This window comes from Aulonocara sp. 'chitande type north' Nkhata Bay, linkage group LG1 (assembly GCF_057382095.1).
Source record: "Aulonocara sp. 'chitande type north' Nkhata Bay isolate Kocher_YH1m ecotype deep benthic linkage group LG1, A_spYH_male_GT1.1, whole genome shotgun sequence".
Classification (NCBI taxonomy): Eukaryota; Metazoa; Chordata; class Actinopteri; order Cichliformes; family Cichlidae; genus Aulonocara; species Aulonocara sp. 'chitande type north' Nkhata Bay.
In genome coordinates, this window is record NC_141344.1 from 5,512,035 (window position 1) to 5,531,720 (window position 19,686).

The window sequence follows — 19,686 nt, forward strand, 5'->3', positions numbered from 1 at the left end:
CTCGATCCCAGCTGATGTGTGTCTCTTTTCCCTTAGCGCCCTCCACTCCTCTCCGCCTCACTATATAAAGGGAAGGAAAACCACCATCAGTCCAAAATCGCCATGAGCTGTTCTTACCAGCACCGCCCCGTCGAGCTCACTGCACCACTCCTCCCGTGCAGCCGCGCCCCGGACCACACCTCCGCCACAAACCCTTCAACACAAAATAACTAAATTTTATACAATTGTTTAATTAGAAAATGAGTTAATTTGAAATGTAAGTTTTATACTTTCAGCTGTTTGTAGAAGCAGGAAAAAAAGTCAAGCAGAATTACTGCTAATAAAACACGAGCAAAAATCAAGACATCATATTTGGTGGACAGAAAAATCCCATTCAAGGTTAGAACATGGGAGTAGTAATCAATTACCCCAGTGTTATCAACTGGTCCAAGTCACATTGGTCTTTCCACCCCACAGTCACTAAATGTATATTTTTCTTGTGAAAATAATAATAACATATTTGAAAAAGACTTCCTTTAATAAATTACTCGAACAACAAGGGCATTGTTTTTTTTTCAGTACAGTCTTACTGAAGAGGTGTCCAACTATTGTCCTTCATTTTCTCTTTTTGTTTAAATCGTCTGTGTCGTGTGTGACCTCCAAAAGCACAACTGACCCTGAAATTTCTCTGAGGAAAAATCTATCTGTAGAATAAAATGCAGACACAGACAACATTCTAACCCCTCCCATGTTTCCCATCATAGCCAAGCATATTATCATTGTCTGAGGCAGCTCAGGACCAAGGCAGGGTGTCATGCCAAAGCCTGGCTTTTATGAGGGGTTTTATATTCATTTGATGATCCTGCGGGCCTCTGTTTCCTGAGTGGATTATACGTATATGCCGGTGCTGAGCCCTTTTTATATTCAGTGCTGCGGCAGAGTCAATAAGGTCCATTCTGCATACAATATTCAAGATTATACAAGACAGACAGCATAATTCACACTCAATCAGAATACAAATGACTTCAGACGGTGGAACAACACATTCAAAAACAAACACAGCTGATTCTCAGTGCTGCGACTGGCTCAGTCGTGGGCACCTTACTACATTCACTCAGACTGTGCTTTTTCTGAGACTAAGCCTGCAGGGAAATCTTTAACCCTGCTGGGTATGGGGTTCATGTTTGGTAAGGTCATGGTCTAAAATAATGCATGTTATAAACTGGGGAATAATGTGAGCATGAAGGTGACTGCATGCCTTTTTTTCCTTGCGCTTCCTTACGTTTACTCACATGAGCATCATTACAATTATGTGCAGAGTATATCAGTCAAATTTATAATTGGGTGAATGTGTTATGAACTGTTTCCACCTCCAGCAACCATAAGAATTGCTCTGCATGGGATGGATCGTGAGATGAGAGAGGATTATCAGGTGGTCATTCAAGCTAAAGACATGGGAGGTCACATGGGTGGTTTGTCTGGAACTACTACTGTCAGCATCACACTACAAGACATCAATGACAATCCACCAAAGTTCTCTAAAAGTAAGTAACTTCATAACCTTACCCATCCCAAATTGAATAAAGAGGGAAAAGAAATTACTGCTGCTCTAAATGAGCATTTCTCTGATTGGTAATAATTAGGAAAAATAAATGTTATTTTGTAAATGTCATCATACATGCTCCTCAGAAACTAATTCCTCTAACTGTGAAATGTCTAATGATGATGCAGTAGTGTAATATGCTTCGGTAATTGTGCTTAATTTGATCAACGTTTCTAGAAACCAAAAAGCTGTGTCTGTTCATCCTCAGGTTTGTATGAGTTTGTGATCCCTGAAGACCTACCATTAGGGAAAGAGGGTGGCAAGGTGAAAGCAAATGACCGCGACATCGGTGAGAATGCCAAGTCGACGTACAGCATCATCGAAGGAGACGACCAAGGCGTGTTTGAGATTATTACGAACGCAACGACACAGGAAGGGATTCTACAGCTCAGAAAAGTAAGACCTAGATGATGTCAGGATAAGAGCTGATTGGCTTTTTTTTCTGTCTCTTTCTTTTCTGTTTCTATAATCAATTTAAGTAAATCAGTTATTTTACTTCCCATACATATAAGTCAATACAGTATAAAGATTGATGTTTAAATCCCCTTCTCAGTAGGTCTCGTTCTTCTGTACTTCTTCTAGCGATTTTTTTTCATATGCTTTTAGAGAAGGCAGTACTCAACAGTACACCATCAAATATTAAACACTGAAAGCCTTCCCCCTGAGTAGCTTGGAGGCTAAAGGAGCATTTTTTTTAATACATTTCTAAAACCTACTTTTCTTTTATTCAGAAAAATCTATGAAAGAAGATAAATAGTAGGAATAAGTTTAAAGGTAATTTTTAACAATATTCTTTTTGCCAGAAGTAATGCAGACTGTGTGTGAATTGACATTAAGTTGGAGAATACGTTGGACTAAGAGTTGAGAGAAGACACTTTTATTTTGCATTACAGTCCATTCAGTTGTATTTCTCTTAGCTCAAGGTAAACTGGTACATATTGTAAATTTGTTCTCCCCACATTCAAAGTTTGCTCAAATTCAGTTTTGCTGGCATCATCACCATAAGAGCAGATGGACTGAACACAAAACTGCAGTGCGAAAGTTTGGCCCTAAAGTAACTTTAGTAAAACAGTTGCTTGTTAATCGCCTTGTTCAAAGGTACAGTTGCAATATTTTAGAGAAGAAAAGGCAATGCTCATTGTTCATCAAGATGTTTTCAGATGTATGGTTTTGAGAAAAATCAAAGAATATTATTTCTGTCACAAAATGTAACCTTTCACCTCGAGGCAGTACATCAGGCCAACAGTACAGCATATAAGACTCATCCCGTGCTGCTAGTAGAACAAGTATCCAAGAATCCCAGCAATTTTCATACATTATTATACATTATTATACATTTTTAGCCACGGAATATCAATATTTCCTCCAGGTTCAGAGCTTGAGAAGTTTAGATGTCATCACTTGCCAGTAAACACTTAGAGCACCCCCTCCCATACCGTGCTTAATACCAAAGTATAATAAATTCAAATTTGAAAAGTACAATGCATTTTAATAACCTGCAGGAAAATCTGGATGCACCTGTATCACAAGGACATCTGTAGAAAATCAAACTGAGATTTCAACAATATCAAACATACCACTGCACATGCTATTTATAAATCTATTATATATGTATGTATTCTATATATTCAAAGTCCACAGAAGCTCAGCTTGGTAGAAGATATTTACATAGACTGAATCATACACATGATTGATGGAGGAGGGTTTTAAGTCTTAAGTCATGGTTGGTTCAGTGTCTGCTGAGGACTACGTATCATTCAAATGCACAATGCTTTTGCATTGTGATGTAAAATGACATTACCCCAAGGACATGTGGTGTGACTTTGTCAAAGTGTGAACAATGAACTGTGTGGGGGTGGAATGTATAAGAGCTAAGGCAATCTGCTGGGACTACAATTCATTGCCACTAAAGAAAACATCAGCGCTGCAGAACAAACTTGACACAAAGTCATAAAATCTCTAACTGTTGACAAAGCAAATGTCAAATGTGTTAGTCTTTTAGGCAACCTCCACTTCCATGTCCCACAGAGACACTCAGTCTTCCCATGTCTACTCAGTTTTCTCTCTGTGGCCCTGAGTTTGCTGCCTACATAACTGAAGCAAGATAGATGATAATGCACTGGGAAAGTAGCAAGACATTTGCACACTCACTGTTTTCTCATCCCTCCAGATGACAGTGTCTCAAGTTGAAAGGAATTTACGAAGCAGTTGTTTCACTTTTCTTCTTCTATTCTGTACCTTCACCACTTATCCACCATCCAGTGTGACAGATTAAACCTTTAACATAACGTTTTTTCCCAAACACGCCTAGTCTCTGTCAACAAGGGAACACGTCTATGAACTCCCATCTAATGCAGAATTAAAATTATTAAAGATACTTTGCGGCAAGGTTAAATCATATTGATCTGAGGCTGGAGAGGCACAAACCAGGGGAGAGATTCTTTTCTGTTTGAGTTTTAAGCTTTTTATCTACTAGCCCCCAGGCCTGTCGAGAGATGTTAGTGGGATGCTGAGCTTTCACCCCTGCAGCCAGTGCTGAACTTTGAAGTCTCTAAATGGCCTGTGTGTACATACTGATTTGATGCTAACGCTTGAGTGAGAAAGAAGAATGACACGGTGGGGTGGGACACGACAGCAAAGATAGTGTTAACACTGAAAAAACAGGAACGGTTCTTCTTTTGCTGTTTGTGCCTTTTCTTTATCTGTTTTAAATACTCGCAGATGTTCAATTAAGCTATGTTGTTTGGTGGGAACATTGGAGAATATAGCATGACTATGCAAAGTTTGCTGCGTAATGTCTCGTAGTTCTACTCATTTGATTTTGCACTCATGAATCTCTCAACACTAGCTCCATAACAGTGCCGCCATGCATGCTAATAAAAATCAAAGTGGCTCTCCCTGGACTATTCAGTGAAAGCACTCTGTTTGTTTATTGAATTAATAATTTGAACTGGTCATAATATGACTTGTATTCTGTTTTCATGCTATTAAATAGTTTTAAAATAGAAGTTTGAATAGATGCTTTATTTGATTTTGCAATTTGTATCAAAAAATAATTAAAATTACTTAGTAACAAGGGTAATTAAAGAAGCTGTTTACAACTATGTTTTCCTTAAAGTGGATTTGGTATAATTAAATATGCCTCAAAGCCTCTCTCTTCCCCTTTGCTGTTAGGACACTGGAAACAAATGCAATGAGTTCTTTCTACATAATATCACATGGGAGTTATACTGAAATATGTTAACAAGAGAAAAGCAAACCCATGTGAGTAGTAAGCAAGCAAGCAAGCAAGCAATTTATTTATATAGCGCTTTCAGATCAGCCATGAGCTGAACACAAAGTGCTGTACACTTGACATGCCAAACATGATACATTGAGCATGTTAAAAAAAATGAGAAAAATAGTAATAATAATATAAGATAAGTAATATATATATAAACACATTTAAAACAATAAAATCAGCACATTAGATTAAAACAATAAAATCAGGGTCAGACTGTGTCATAAGCCAAAGAGTAAAAATGAGTTTTAAGACGTGTTTTAAAAGTGGAAAGTGAAGGGGCCTCTCTAATGTGCTGGGAAAGATTGTTCCACAGATTAGGAGCAGCAATAGAGAAGGCCCTGTCCCCTCTGAGCTTCCTCTTGGACCTGGGTACCTCCAGGAGCAGCTTGTCAGCTGACCTGAGAGACCTGGGGGGTGAGTAAGGATGCAGAAGCTCAGAGAGGTAAGTTGGGGCAAGACCATTTAAACATTTAAACACAAACATGAGAATTTTAAAGTGAACTCTAAGATATACAGGCAGCCAATGGAGTGAAGCCAGGACGGGAGTTATGTGCTCTCTTTTACGAGTTCTGGTTAAAAGTCGTGCAGCAGAATTTTGGACCAGCTGCAGACGAGAGAGAAGATGCTGACTAACTCCACAATATAGTGCATTACAGTAATCTAAACGACATGAAATAAAAGCATGGATTACCGTTTCAAGATGCGGCTGAGATAAAATAGGTCTTATCTTTGCCAAGCGCCTTAGATGATAAAAACTGGACTTGACAGTACCCCTAATTTGACTATCTAATTTAAAATCACTGTCCATCTTAAAACCCAGGTTTGTAACAACAGATTTAAAATACTCTGCCAGGGGTCCCAAATCAATAGCGGAGGGTTCACAAGGTCCACTAGGACCAAACAGAATGACCTCAGTTTTGCTGGAATTGCATCTTAGAAAGTTTAGGGACATCCAAGATTTAATGTCTTCTAGACATGCTAAAAGTGGCTTAATAGAGAAGGCATCGTTCTGCTTCAGAGGCAGATAGATCTGACAGTCGTCAGCATAGCAGTGGAAGGATATTCCATGCCTTCTGAGGATGGTTCCCAGGGGCTGTAAATATAATGAAAAAAGCAGAGGCCCTAAAATTGAGCCCTGCGGGACCCCAGACTGAAAAGTGGCAGAGGAAGACTCATACCCTAAAAAGTTAACACTAAAAGTTCTGTCGCAAAGATAAGACCTAAACCATTTCAAAGCAGTACCACGAATGCCTGCAAGATGGTGCAAGCGAGACAGTAAAATGTTGTGATCTACAGTGTCAAAGGCAGCTGTTAGGTCAAGGAGGACAAGAACAACATGATTGCCAAAGTCACAGGAAAGGAGGATATCATTAAAAACCTTTAAGAGTGCTGACTCCGTGCTATGCAAGTTTTTAAAACCTGATTGAAAGACCTCCAGGATACCATTCTCATTTAAAAAATCCATCAATTGGCAATGTACAATTTTCTCTAAGATTTTAGACATAAAAGACAACTTGGAGATAGGTCTGTAGTTAGCCAATACAGTGTGGTCCAGGGCAGGTTTCTTAAGCAAGGGTTGTACTACCGCATGCAGCAGTGAAAGGGTTAATAATCCGACAGCGGCGAACAGGAGCACCGGTTTGAGCTGTAGTGCGTGAAAACACAGCATCAAATAATACAGCCATATGGTCAGAGAAAGCAGTGTCAGTCACTTCCACATTAGACACAGGTAGACTGTGTGACAAGACCAGGTCTAGTGTGTGTCCGTGTTCATGTGTGGGACCAGGTACGGACTGGACCAGATTAAAAGAGTCAATGAGGCTTAAAAACTCCTTCACCAGAGGTTTATCAGGACAGCAGACATGGATATTAAAATCTCCCACAATAAGAACATGATCGTAGTTGGGCATAATCCCAGCTAGAAATTCTGAAAAGTCATTTATGAAATTCTTATTGTATTTAGGGGGACGATAAATAACAGCAAAGAGCACAGAGTTAGAGCGATTAACTTCAAAACACGTGAGCTCAAAGCTGGAAAACGAGGGCTGTAAAACACACTGTTTACATTTAAAATCCTTTTTAAAAACAACCGCCGTACCTCCTCCTCTCCCTGATGTCCTTGGTGTGTTAAAATAGGAACAACCCGCTGGTAAGAGTTCAGATAAAGTACTGGACTCACCAGTATTAAGCCAAGTCTCCGTGACACACATGAAGTCTAGTTTCCAGGAGGTGAATAACTCATTCAGAATAAAAGATTTGTTCACCAGCGATCTGGCGTTTACCAGCCCAATCCTGACAGGAGCCGGGGATGAGGTAAAAACCCCAGCGGCACAGGGGGTCCGACACAGCGGCCTCAGATTGCGGAGGTTCGCCCGGCGCACGTTGAGCCGAGGGGGACAGGGGTCACGGAGGAGCGGCGCATCATCCTGGCAGACCACGGGGATGAGGCAGGAACCCACGGGGTCCAGGAAATGTCGGTGCACAAAAACTCCAGGAAATAATCTCTGTATTCCTTTGACGGTAGTGGGATGGTGTGCTAAAGAGATCTTGAGTTTAACCAGCCGACCACTGCGCCTACCCCGACGTCTACGCCGGGGAGGTAGCATGACTGCACGGCATGGGCAAGTTGGGATATGTGACAGCAACGGACACCATGAATTCTGACCTCCGTTAGAAAATGGAGCTGTATTTTGTCCAGAACTTCGGAGGTTCAGAAGCGATTGGCGATCGTACACCAGTAATGACCCGATTTCTTGAGTGACACACGACAGGAGCAATATAAAAATAAACAAAACTGACAGCGACAGACGAGCAGCCACGTACACCGGCGCCATCTTTACTTTTAGAGTAGTAGTAGTAGTGAGTAACTATATTGTAAAGAAAGAAAATTGCTGTACTTATACCAAGTTCACTTTAATCTCAGACTGCAGCCTTATTTTTTGTTTCCTAGCAAAATTAAAAGTAGAATGAGAGGCAGACACATAAACTGTCAGGCCCTTATACTGTGGAACCAGCTTTCAGTTTGGATTCAGGAGGCAGACACCCTCTGTATTATTAAGATTAGTCTGAAAACTGGTAACCCTGAACTCTCCCTTAGTTATGCTAATTATGCTTATGTCCCAGAATGCACTGGATGTTTCCTTTTCACACATTTTTTCTTTCTTTTTCTTTTTTTTAAACATTAGCAATTGCTAAACTCTCTCTCCTAAATTTGCCTCTTGTCCTGTCTCTCTCTCTGCCACCTCCTCTTTCCCCTCACCCCCAATTGTTTACAATAATGTGGCAGATACAGTGGGGCAAAAAAGTATTTAGTCAGCCACCGATTGTGCAAGTTCCCCCACTTAAAATGATGACAGAGGTCAGTAATTTGCACCAGAGGTACACTTCAACTGTGAGAGACAGAATGTGAAAAAAAAATCCATGAATTCACATGTTAGGATTTGTAAAGAATTTATTCGTAAATCAGGGTGGAAAATAAGTATTTGGTCACCTCAAACAAGGAAAATCTCTGGCTCTCACAGACCTGTAACGTCTTCTGTAAGAAGCTTTTCTGTCCCCCACTCGTTACCTGTATGAATGGCACCTGTTTGAACTCATCATCTGTATAAAAGACACCTGTCCACAGCCTCAAACAGTCAGACTCCAAACTCCGCCATGGCCAAGACCAAAGAGCTTTCAAAGGACACCAGGAAAAGTATTGTAGACCTGCACCAGACTGGGAAGAGTGAATCTACAATAGGCAAGCAGCTTGGTGTGAAAAAATCAACTGTGGGAGCAATCATCAGAAAATGGAAGACATACAAGACCACTGATAATCTCCCTCGATCTGGGGCTCCACGCAAGATCTCATCCCGTGGGGTCAAAATGATCATGAGAACGGTGAGCAAAGATCCCAGAACCACACGGGGGGACCTGGTGAATGACCTGCAGAGAGCTGGGACCAAAGTAACAAAGGTCACCATCAGTAACACACTACAACGGCAGGGAATCAAATCCCGCAGTGCCAGACGTGTTCCGCTGCTGAAGCCAGTGCATGTCCAGGCCCGTCTGAAGTTTGCCAGAGAGCACATGGATGATACAGCAGAGGATTGGGAGAATGTCATGTGGTCAGATGAAACCAAAGTAGAACTTTTTGGTATAAACTCAACTCGTCGTGTTTGGAGGAAGAAGAATACTGAGTTGCATCCCAAGAACACCATACCTACTGTGAAGCATGGGGGTGGAAACATCATGCTATGGGGCTGTTTTTCTGCCAAGGGGACAGGACGACTGATCCGTGTTAAGGACAGAATGAATGGGGCCATGTATCGTGAGATTTTGAGCCAAAACCTCCTTCCATCAGTGAGAACTTTGAAGATGAAACGAGGCTGGGTCTTCCAACATGACAATGATCCAAAACACACCGCCCGGGCAACAAAGGAGTGGCTCCGTAAGAAGCATTTGAAAGTCCCGGAGTGGCCTAGCCAGTCTCCAGACCTCAACCCCATAGAAAATCTGTGGCGGGAGTTGAAAGTCCGTGTTGCTTGGCGACAGCCCCAAAACATCACTGCTCTCGAGAAGATCTGCATGGAGGAATGGGCCAAAATACCAGCTACTGTGTGTGCAAACCTGGTAAAGACCTATAGTAAACGTTTGACCTCTGTTATTGCCAACAAAGGTTATGTTACAAAGTATTGAGTTGTATTTTTGTTATTGACCAAATACTTATTTTCCACCCTGATTTACGAATAAATTCTTTACAAATCCTACCATGTGGATTCATGGATTTTTCTTTCACATTCTGTCTCTCACAGTTGAAGTGTACCTCTGGTGCAAATTACTGACCTCTGTCATCATTTTAGGTGGGGGAACTTGCACAATCGGTGGCTGACTAAATACTTTTTTGCCCCACTGTAACAGCCTCTCCTTGTGCCTGTTTCTGCTGGACGTTTCATCTTTTTAAAAGGGAGTTTTTCCTTCCCACTATCACTAAGTCCTTGCTCATAGAGAGTTGTGTGATTTTTGGGATCTCTTTGTAAGCTTGTTGGATCATAAGCTTGTAATATTAAGTGCCACTGGTGCTATATAAATAAGAAGCAGCTCAGAAAAGTACTTTTAAGCCTGCAATAATCACCATCTTTATAATATGGAATTGGTTTCTCAAAGTTAGACTCATATCATTTTTTTAACCTCAACAAAATTCTAAAATTATATTAACTAAACACCTGCTAAAGCATAGAATAGCCATTTGCTGAAACATAATTTAATTACTTCCCCATTTCTCCATTTCCATAGAATATTTTTCAAGTGTCCAGCCAAACATTATAAAAGCTCTTACTCTCCACTACCTCTGAATTAAAGCGTAATCCATTGGCTCAAGATCCAGCCACACTCTGTACTTTCTCAGCACAGAAGGGAGGATCAGTGAGAGAGAAAAAGAAGGGATGGCAGAAGAGGGTGGGTGTCAAGTGAGGAGGAGGGTGAGGAGGAAAAGAAGAGGAGGTTAATAATGAGTGTTCCAAAGAGCTCCTCTGACCGTGGAGAGGCCTCAGAGCCTTTGGTCTACTAGTGGCCTGATGACAGAAATGTAGAAGTGTGGAAGTCAGAGCCTCAGGTCACTTCCAGCGTCCCTCCGGCTCTTGCTGGTGTCTCAAAGCTGGGCCCCAAGACACTCCTCCACCCACCTGCACATTCTGGCCCCTGATCTCTCAGCACTGGCCCTCTAGGTGCTCAGGGGCAATTCCTCTTTCGCACTCCTACCTTCTCTAACTGAATACATTTCTCGTTTTGTTCATCTCTCTCTTCCAAGTCCTTCTCTCTCCCCCAAGCCAGCTCTTGTCCCCTCAAGCGGCAAGGCCCAGTTTTGATTTCCCTATAAATCCTGGTTATGGAGCGTGGAAGTGACTTGATCCCATTATTCTAGTAGTATGAGAGCGACCAGAGGTGATTCAGAATGAAATTGTGACAGTCTGGGGTGCCCTCAGAGATGCCAAGAGAGTAAAATTGTTACTATCCTCTTTCTTTGAAATATTAATGATGGGCCATCAATTGAGAAAAAAAAAAAAGATTAAATAGATATTCGAGTCACACAATGAGATGTTCCTGTACAAAGTGTTTTTATTTCCCTCTGTAAAATTACTCCTTTCATTGGTAGTCTTCTATAAACACCTGTCTCATTTACGTTCTGTGAGCTGGTTGTGATAGCAGTATGAAAGTGCCAATAATCTACTCTAACTGAAAGCTTTAGCGATGAGATTTCGGTTCTTTCATGTTGATAATGGTTGAAAAATATTTTCAGGTTATATAACTCTGAAAATTGCACAGTGACTAATTGATGTGTTGTGATGTTGAAATAAATTCTGGCCAAATAAAATGGCTTGCTAGAATATACAAATAGCTTAGACATTATCATAGGCAGTCACAATCTCTTCAAAAATAATGTCTGTGTGCAATATGAATATGCTTAGAGCCGGTTAAAGCAAGTGTCGTTAAGAGTACGGTAAGTTTTTACACGCTGAGACTTTGAGTGTGATTTGCTGGTCTTGGCACCGATGCTGCCAGGGGTTTGGGGACACGTAAAAAACAAATATATTGGTTCTCGCCACTTTAATGCTAGATAAATAGTTTTTTTTTTTTTGATATTGTGTGTGATTGATGAGATATGTGCGAGCCATGTTATTTACATTTTAACAATTTAATGATAACATTATTAGATTTTTGATTGATTGATTGGTACCTTACACCAAATACATTATTAATATAATAATATTATTAATTTTAACAGATTTTTTAAAATAATGTATTATTATAAAATTATTTAATTATTTAAAATTTTACATTTAGGAACATTAATAATAATGTTGTAGCCACAGCTGTCCTGGGACAGACTGACAGAGCGACGCTGCCATATCACGCTATCGGTCCCTCTGGCCATCACCAGTAGGCGGTAGGTGAAGCGTCTTGCCCAAGGAACCGGCAACCTTCCGGTTACATGACGAACTGCCAACTCTTTGAGCCACGATCACCCCATTAGAGAAATATACCTAATTATCAAACATAAAAAGTTGTAGTAAACACTTTTAGACTCTTTTTATGTTTTTATAACCTGGCAGAGTTCGAGGTAATATTAATTGGATTGTATATAGTTAATTAGATTAAAAGGGTAAATGTAGGTTCCCTATACTCCAGCTCCAAAAACACAGGCTCTTACATGTCACCTAATAAAACCCACCATTGTCTTTCATTGGACCCTTACTGCATAGTGAACATCCATACCTTTCAAACACCAGCTGCAATTAAAAATTTTTTTCAAAAGCTTAAAACATTATCTGAATACATAATATAACACCACATGTCTTCATCATATGTCAAGGGTGTTCAGTTTTGCGTTGAATGACAATCAGTATTAAAGTTATCAATGCCGAGGATATACAATCCTTAAACACTTGCACTCCACTCTACTTTTTACCCCTGGACTGTACATTACATTTTGGTGCAGGGTTAGTTAATTAAAATAAAACTTCTGTTTCATCTTCTCATTACAGCCTTTAGACTATGAGAGCAAGAGAAACTACACACTCAAAGTTGAAGCTACCAACATCCGCTCAGAACCCAGGAGTAATGGGCCCTTTAAGGACACAGCTACAGTGAAAATTGTGGTTGAAGACTCAGATGAGCCTCCTGTTTTCTCCAAACCTATGTACTTATTAGAAGTGGATGAGAACGCGCCCATCAACAAGATCATAGGCACAGTCACTGCCAGGGACCCGGATGCTACTGGGAGCCCTATCAGGTAAGATGCAGTTAACATTAAGCCTGTGACAGAATTTCCACCTTTGCCTCAAAACTATTTGCTGTTAACTGACCACAGCAGAATGGTAGCAAAATCTGCACACACACACAAAAAGTACGTTGACTTCAAACAGTGGAGAGAAGGTTAACAAAATGAACCTTTTCAGGCTATAATGACTTGTTTTAATAAAATGGTTGACAGTGAGCCATGCAATTAAACCGCCTCATGTCTTTGACCTTTGGAGAATGTGGTAGTGTCTTCTGCAGTGAGGAAGGGACTCAATGATTGTTCTCATTTCCACAAATGTACAGAAAAAAAGTAGATTATGAGTTGAAGGCCGCACAACTTTATCTTTCATTGTATGACCAGGCCTGCTGTACTCTCTTCTAGTGTGACTTAGTCTTGGAAATACCACAAGGGCACCTTGAGGATAGGTTATACAGGCAATTTCTCTCCCTCCATCTTGGCATTTCATTAATTCTCCAGTGACTTGCTGACCGCATTCCCGGGACAACACTCAACAGGTTGTGTGTAATTGCATGGTAGAGAGCAGGCTGGGTTTCATAGATTGGCTGAGGTTATAGAGCAGTGGCCGTTCGTTCTATTTTTTTTTCTTTTCTGGTGTCATCCTCATGTTTAGTGATGAGATTGCCAGGAGGAATTGAACCCCACAGATGCATGTTGCTTCCCTGGTAAATAGAGAAGGATATTTCATATATAATGACATCCTTGGCCTTAAAACTCAGTTTTACGTCACGGTGCTCTTGTGTTTTTTAGTGAAAGTCTGTGTTGGGGAGAGTGACAAGGTAGTCTATAAATTAGTGAAATTATATTCTAAGTGTGTGAAAGTCCACTTCATAATTAAATACAATAATCTCATAATTGCATTTTACTCTGAAGTGGGTGTATCAGAATCAGAATCAGAATACTTTATTGATCCCTGGGGGAAATTATTTTTTGTTACAGTGCTCCATTTTAAACCAACATTAAGACAAGACAGACAATACGCTAACTAAGAATAGTACAATATATACATATATATACATACATACATACATAAGTCACTTATAAATAAATATTTGGAAAAGAGCTTTAATAGCTAGTTGTGTTCACATACTTTTGCTATTTGCTCTCTTCAGTGGATCATTATTGAAAGAAAAAGTAATTAAATAATGAATGAGTGTGGCTGCAGATGGCAGAACCCTGCTGACATGATCTCTTTGGCCATTTGTTGCAATGGAACTGTCCACATATCAACACATTCTTGGCACAGTCTTGGCACATTTGAACTATTTTGAACATGAGACAGTGAAAATTGAGTGATTGACTAGATCATTTCTATATTTGCAATTTATATTTATTTCTCTTTCTTTATTAGTTGAACTTATTGCAGAAAAAATCTCTAAGCTCTTAATCACTAATTTAATATTTTGCAGTGAAACGGTTGCATTGCTTCAAGATTATTTTTTTTAATTAAGCTAATTTTAATCTAAAATAGAAAGCAGAAGAAATGGTGACCAGGTCATAGAATGCAGTAAAAAAAAACTTTATGTGCCATTCTTCATGGGAAACAAAATACAAACAAACACCAGGTTGCATTTTGCCAGAACAATTTGCTTTAAACTAGCACATTAAGGTGATCTGTCTGGTGAGATGGAGCAAATTATTGTCATGGGGGTCTCAGTATGTTGCACCACTCTTACTAAAGACCACTGGATTTCACTTCCAGCTCTGGAGTTTGGTGTTAGCATGTATTGTGACTCTGAGCATTTTTCTGAGAAAATAATTCAGTGAGTTTTTGGTCCTTGTAAATATATTGGCTGACAGAAGGTTATAGCTTCATGCCTCATAAGAGATCCCAAGTCTTTTCTACAGTACAGAAAATCTAAACAAAGACTTATCATACAACAAGTCAAACATTGAGTCGTCATTTGGTCTCAAGAATATCATATAAATCATATTTTCTTTCTCAAATGATTTACTTTGTCCAATAAAACCAAATGAAAGCTCAGTGACTCACAATGATAGAAAACTGAACCAAAGTAGAACATTTACACACCACAGAAGCCATGTTTTGAAACTGGAATGATTGATAAACATTAAATGTGCAGTATGCAATTTCTTCACAGTATCCAATTTCTTCTGCTGGGGTCCTCTCAATCAAAATAATAAAATAGATAATTTAATGATATTTTCAAGTAGTGTGAGAATATTGCCAATTAAAATCTGTCATACCTCAGGCAGAAATCATGTTCATGAACAGGGTGATATATTGGTTTAACACACATTGTGTTTGGTGACACATACACCCACACATTTTTAGTTGGGGCAGCTGAGTGGTCAAAGCAATAAAAAAAGAACTAAAAATGAAAATTGAATGAACTAAATCTTAATGAACATGTTGAACATTGTTGTACAACCAGAAAGTGACAACCATTGTTTCCATGAAAGTCAAAAGTTATATATACAGCATGTTTTAAACAACCTCTCTTGACCAAAGTGCTGTACAAGTTATACAAAATATACACTAAATAGAAACAGTCACTAAATACAAAACAAATATATGCTAAGTAAATATTCATAAATGTGGCTTCAGCCCAACTGTAAGTAGACTGCAATCAAACACACTATTCTTATTGGTGAAAATGTAAGTTAATTTCTTTTTTTTTTTGAAAATTCTAAAAGTTCAGGATAATCTAAATTCCAAAGTCACCCTGATTATTTCAAAGTCTAAGCTCATCTTCTCAAAGAAATGGCATTGACACAGAAACCCTCTCTACTTGCAAGATTAGGTTTAAAACGTTTCTTTTTGACAAAGCATATAGTTAGGTCTGGATCACGTGATTCCAAATCTTCCCTTAGTAATGCTGCAATAGGCATAACATGCTGGGGGCCTCCCATGATGCATGGAGTGTTTCTGCTTCAGTCACATTTTTTCACTCATTACGCCCAGTTAATCATTAGTTCTGTCCTGTCTTTTGGCCTGTCTTCTTCCTCTCACCCCAACCACTCGCGACAGATAGCCGCCCCTCCCTGAGTCTGGTTCTGCCAGAAGCTTTTTCCTGTCAAAACAGAGTTTTTCCTTCCCACTGTTGCCAAGTTCTTGCTCATAGGGGCTCATCTTCTTGTTGGTGTTTTCTCTGTATTATTGTAGGGTGTTTATCTTACGATATAAAGTGGCTTGAGGCAACAGTTGTTTTGATTTGGGGCTATCCATCCATTCATATCCGCTTATCAGGCTTGTCACAACTTGTCAGGATGGTGGGTGTGCTGGAGACTGTCCCAGCTGTCTTAGGGCAAGAGGCTGGACAGGTTGCCAGTCTAACACATAGGGACAGACAACCATCCACACTCATATTCACACCTATGGACAATTTAGACTTACCTATTAACCTATCCCCACTAACTGCATGTCTTTAGAATGTGGGAGGAAGCCATAGTACCTGGAAAGAACCCACACAAACACAGGGAGAACATGCAAAATCCACACAGAAAGACCCCAGCCTGATGGTGGAACTGAATTCAGGACCTTCTTGCTGTGAGGCAACAGTGCTGACCACTGTGTTACTGTGCCACTGTGATTTGGGGCAATATAAATAAAACTGAAGTGAATTGAACTGAATCCACAGCAGTCAACTCTGATAACAAATGAGGCTTTATGCCATCCATTGACGATGGCCTATTCAAGTAGAGTTTGGTGCTTTCTTTATAACATGAGAAACTGAGAGGTCATCCTTCCATCTTACAGTGAGGTCCAGCTGGCGAGATGTTTTTAGTAAACATGTCCTGACTGCCACACTTCTGGAAAGAGAGGCTTTCTTCTAAGACTGACTTGAACGCCTCAGTCAAAGGTTTGGTGCAGCGTAGAGGAAAAATACTTGGCTGTTGTTCTTGCCTTTGCAGTCTTGTTTACTTTCCTTTGAAACGTAATATTTTCGATTGGTAGGGCTTAATGTTTATTACCTTTGACCCTGTGGAAGTCTGTATATTTGGGGATTACTGCAAGGACCTTATTGTGACCCCACCTGTAACAGCCGTCTCCCAGAGCTTTGAGGCAGCCAGTTAATATATGATTAAAACACTGGTTTAAAATATACACTTTATTAATCTGTGTTTTCCTTTGTTCTTATCTCTCTGTTTTTCTCTTCTTAGTCTCTTAATTTCTTCGGTTTTCTAAAAGAACAGGTTCCTACAAAAGAAAGCTGTCGTTAGTAAAGTCGGATCTATATCTTTGGAGTGGCAGCAGTAATAGCAGCTTTAGTTAGACGCTCTCCCGCCATCATCTGAACAAGCTCCTGATTCGACCCCTCTGATTAGAATCACTTTCTGTCTTAATCCCCCCCTGCCAGACCAGACCAAACCAGTTTGAGTCAAAACCACTCGAGGCGAGTGCTCTGGTGGGCTGCCATGTCCTCTGCACTCAGGAGACAAACTACCCCTTAGCTGTACTTAATGCATCCAACCAATAACATTTCAGGTGCACTCCATGAAATACTTCCTTAGTACAGCTTTTCTCTGGAGCCTGTGCTCTGTCGTTTTCTACCTGACTGATCACAAATAAAAAGCAATGTGACATCTGGCAGTCACTAAGGTTGTCTGACACAAACTGTTTGATTTCATATAATATGTGTAGTTTATATCGGAAATATTGATACAGTGACAAGCATTGGCAAAAGATTTTAAACATGTTTGATTTTCATCTTTTTGTTCATTCTTGTTTTGTTTTTTTTACTTTTACTTTCACTTTGAAGTAATTTACAGGAGCATAATGAAATTCTAAAGAATGTTTGTTTATGCCGGCTCAATATGTTACGGCACAGCTGACAGCTGGCATACTATGTATGGTAATACAAGTAGTCAAGCAAAGGAGATGGTTTTGAAACAAATGGAAATGTAATGTCACTAAAGAAAACACCTTCTACTTCACAGGGATATTTTCCTATATTTTTAATATTTTGTTATTTATACTATATATTATTTCTAACTCTCAAGCAAATCACCATCTCCATTAAAAGAACTTGGAAATGAAACTAAATAAGATGTTGTGTTCAAACATAAATGGTCAGCATTTAAGAGTCGGGGAAACTAATTTTACCCCTGTGATCCTCCCAGGGGAATAACTGACGTAATAGCAAGCAGGATTATCAGGGGCATTTTGTTTGCTGCCAACAAAAATATATATATATATTCTCAATCTTTTCACCTTATAGTCTTCCAACTTGTACAGGCGCTCAGTCACTCACATTCACACTGTAATGGAGATAAAACCCCAGCCAGTCAGGGGTGTGAAAAAACACAAATGGACATAGAAACCTTTCCATGGCTGCTTAGCCTATAATAGATAACCACAGGTAGACATACATATCTGCAGCACATGTTGTGTAGCATGCTTATATGATATATCGGACGCTTCCATAATGATACATCAAACAATTAGCGGTAACAGTTAAGTGGGAGGCATCACTATCATGCCTAGTTTGGCCACAGTAAACCATTCATGTATGTCTTTCATTTTGAAATAAGAGTAATAAGAATTCTTCCATAACGACTAAATAACTTTTTTGAACTTTTAACTCGAACCGATTTGAACTAATGAAAACTTTACAAATATTTCATTTATTATTATCATAACATTTTCTCTTGGTTTTTCATTGTATTTGAATATTTTAATTCATCGTACTTTATAAAACTCCCTCCAACATTGCCAAAGCCATATGTAAAATTGTTTAATTTAAATTTTTTAGGAAATGCTTCTGTTTTATGTGTACATTTTTTTCCACACACATATAAAATTGGTTATAGAGAAACTGAATTAGAGCCTAATTTTGGGAAAGGAAAAAAACATAATATACTCATTTTATAATAGAATCCTTAGTGTCATCTTAATGATTCATTTTGCACTTTATGAGTAGGCCCACTGCACAGCAATGTGAACAAAAGCAAACTTAACTTTTTTGTTCCTTTAACACATAAAGAATTTTTTTTAATAATATATAATATGTAATTAGGTTTTGTTCCTAGTCTATGTTATTGACTGAAGAAAATTTTGTGACAGAAAAGAGACATCACTGTGCATAGTAAGCATGACCAATGATAGCTAGCATGGCAAAAAGGGGCCATCCTCATAAACTGCAACAGAGAAGTCCCACCCTGGCCACACTGTTTGATAGATGACACTCTGTGAAAAATGCAGTGCATCAAAGTTCTAATTACAAAAAAACAAACAAAAACAGTCTAATTATAGCTTGTAGCTATTTTGCTATTTGAGCTTATGTTCCACTAATGTATGATGATGATGTTTATAGTGATTCTGAATATTTTTGGATGTCAGCTGCAGCACTTATAAAATATTTGGCACAAACAACCTCAACATGATGGATAACTGTTTGACCTAGGCCCGTCCAGAGCCTTGGAAAAAAAAAATCTTCTGAAACATAAAGCAAAGCTGAAATGATGTGATAGAAATACACGGACGCGTGAATACATTTGCACCTGTTCTCACATCACACTCGGGAAAGCTGCGAACGTATAATGTTGGAGATCATTTTTTTTATTTGCTTTTAATTCTTTTCACATCACATTGTCAGTTTGAGTGACAGGTGGCAGAACATTTCAGGGTCTGTCTCCTCTCTTCCACGTGAGGCTGTCAGACTTTGACTGGGATCCACTCAGTCTGCAGGAGAGAGGCTGCTCCCAGGTGGGTTGCTGCTGTCTGCCTGTCTTGAAAGTGCTTTGCGTCTGCAGGCCAAGAGAGAAAGAGAAGGAGCGGTGGGGTGTTGGTAGTGGGGGGTGGGGTCCTTATGGACCTCTTCCAGCCTGGCGTCTAGAGGATTTTACACCATTTCATCTCAAAAATGGAAATGTCACGGCTCGGTACATCTCCCCAACAATTGGAATCTGGGCCAGTGGTTTATTTATTTCATTCCCTACCATTCTTGTATAAGCAGCAACCTTCTTCATATAAATAGTTATTGTGACTTTGTCTTTGCCATTTTCTGGTGCTCTTTTTCTGTTTTTTCTTTCCTTTCCTCTGCATTCCTTTCCATTCTG

The 19,686-nt window shown here is 39.5% G+C and overlaps 1 protein-coding gene across 1 annotated transcript in view; it reads left to right on the forward strand.

Moving 5' to 3' along the window:
- The window catches only part of cdh8 (cadherin 8), a 99,705-nt gene that overhangs the window by 68,666 nt on the left and 11,353 nt on the right, over window positions 1–19,686 (forward strand). Inside the window, exons 6-8 of the mRNA XM_086305065.1 lie at window positions 1,356–1,523; window positions 1,791–1,978; window positions 12,389–12,636. Coding sequence (XP_086161191.1) covers window positions 1,356–1,523; window positions 1,791–1,978; window positions 12,389–12,636 — 604 coding nt within the window. The remainder of the gene's footprint in view (window positions 1–1,355; window positions 1,524–1,790; window positions 1,979–12,388; window positions 12,637–19,686) is intronic.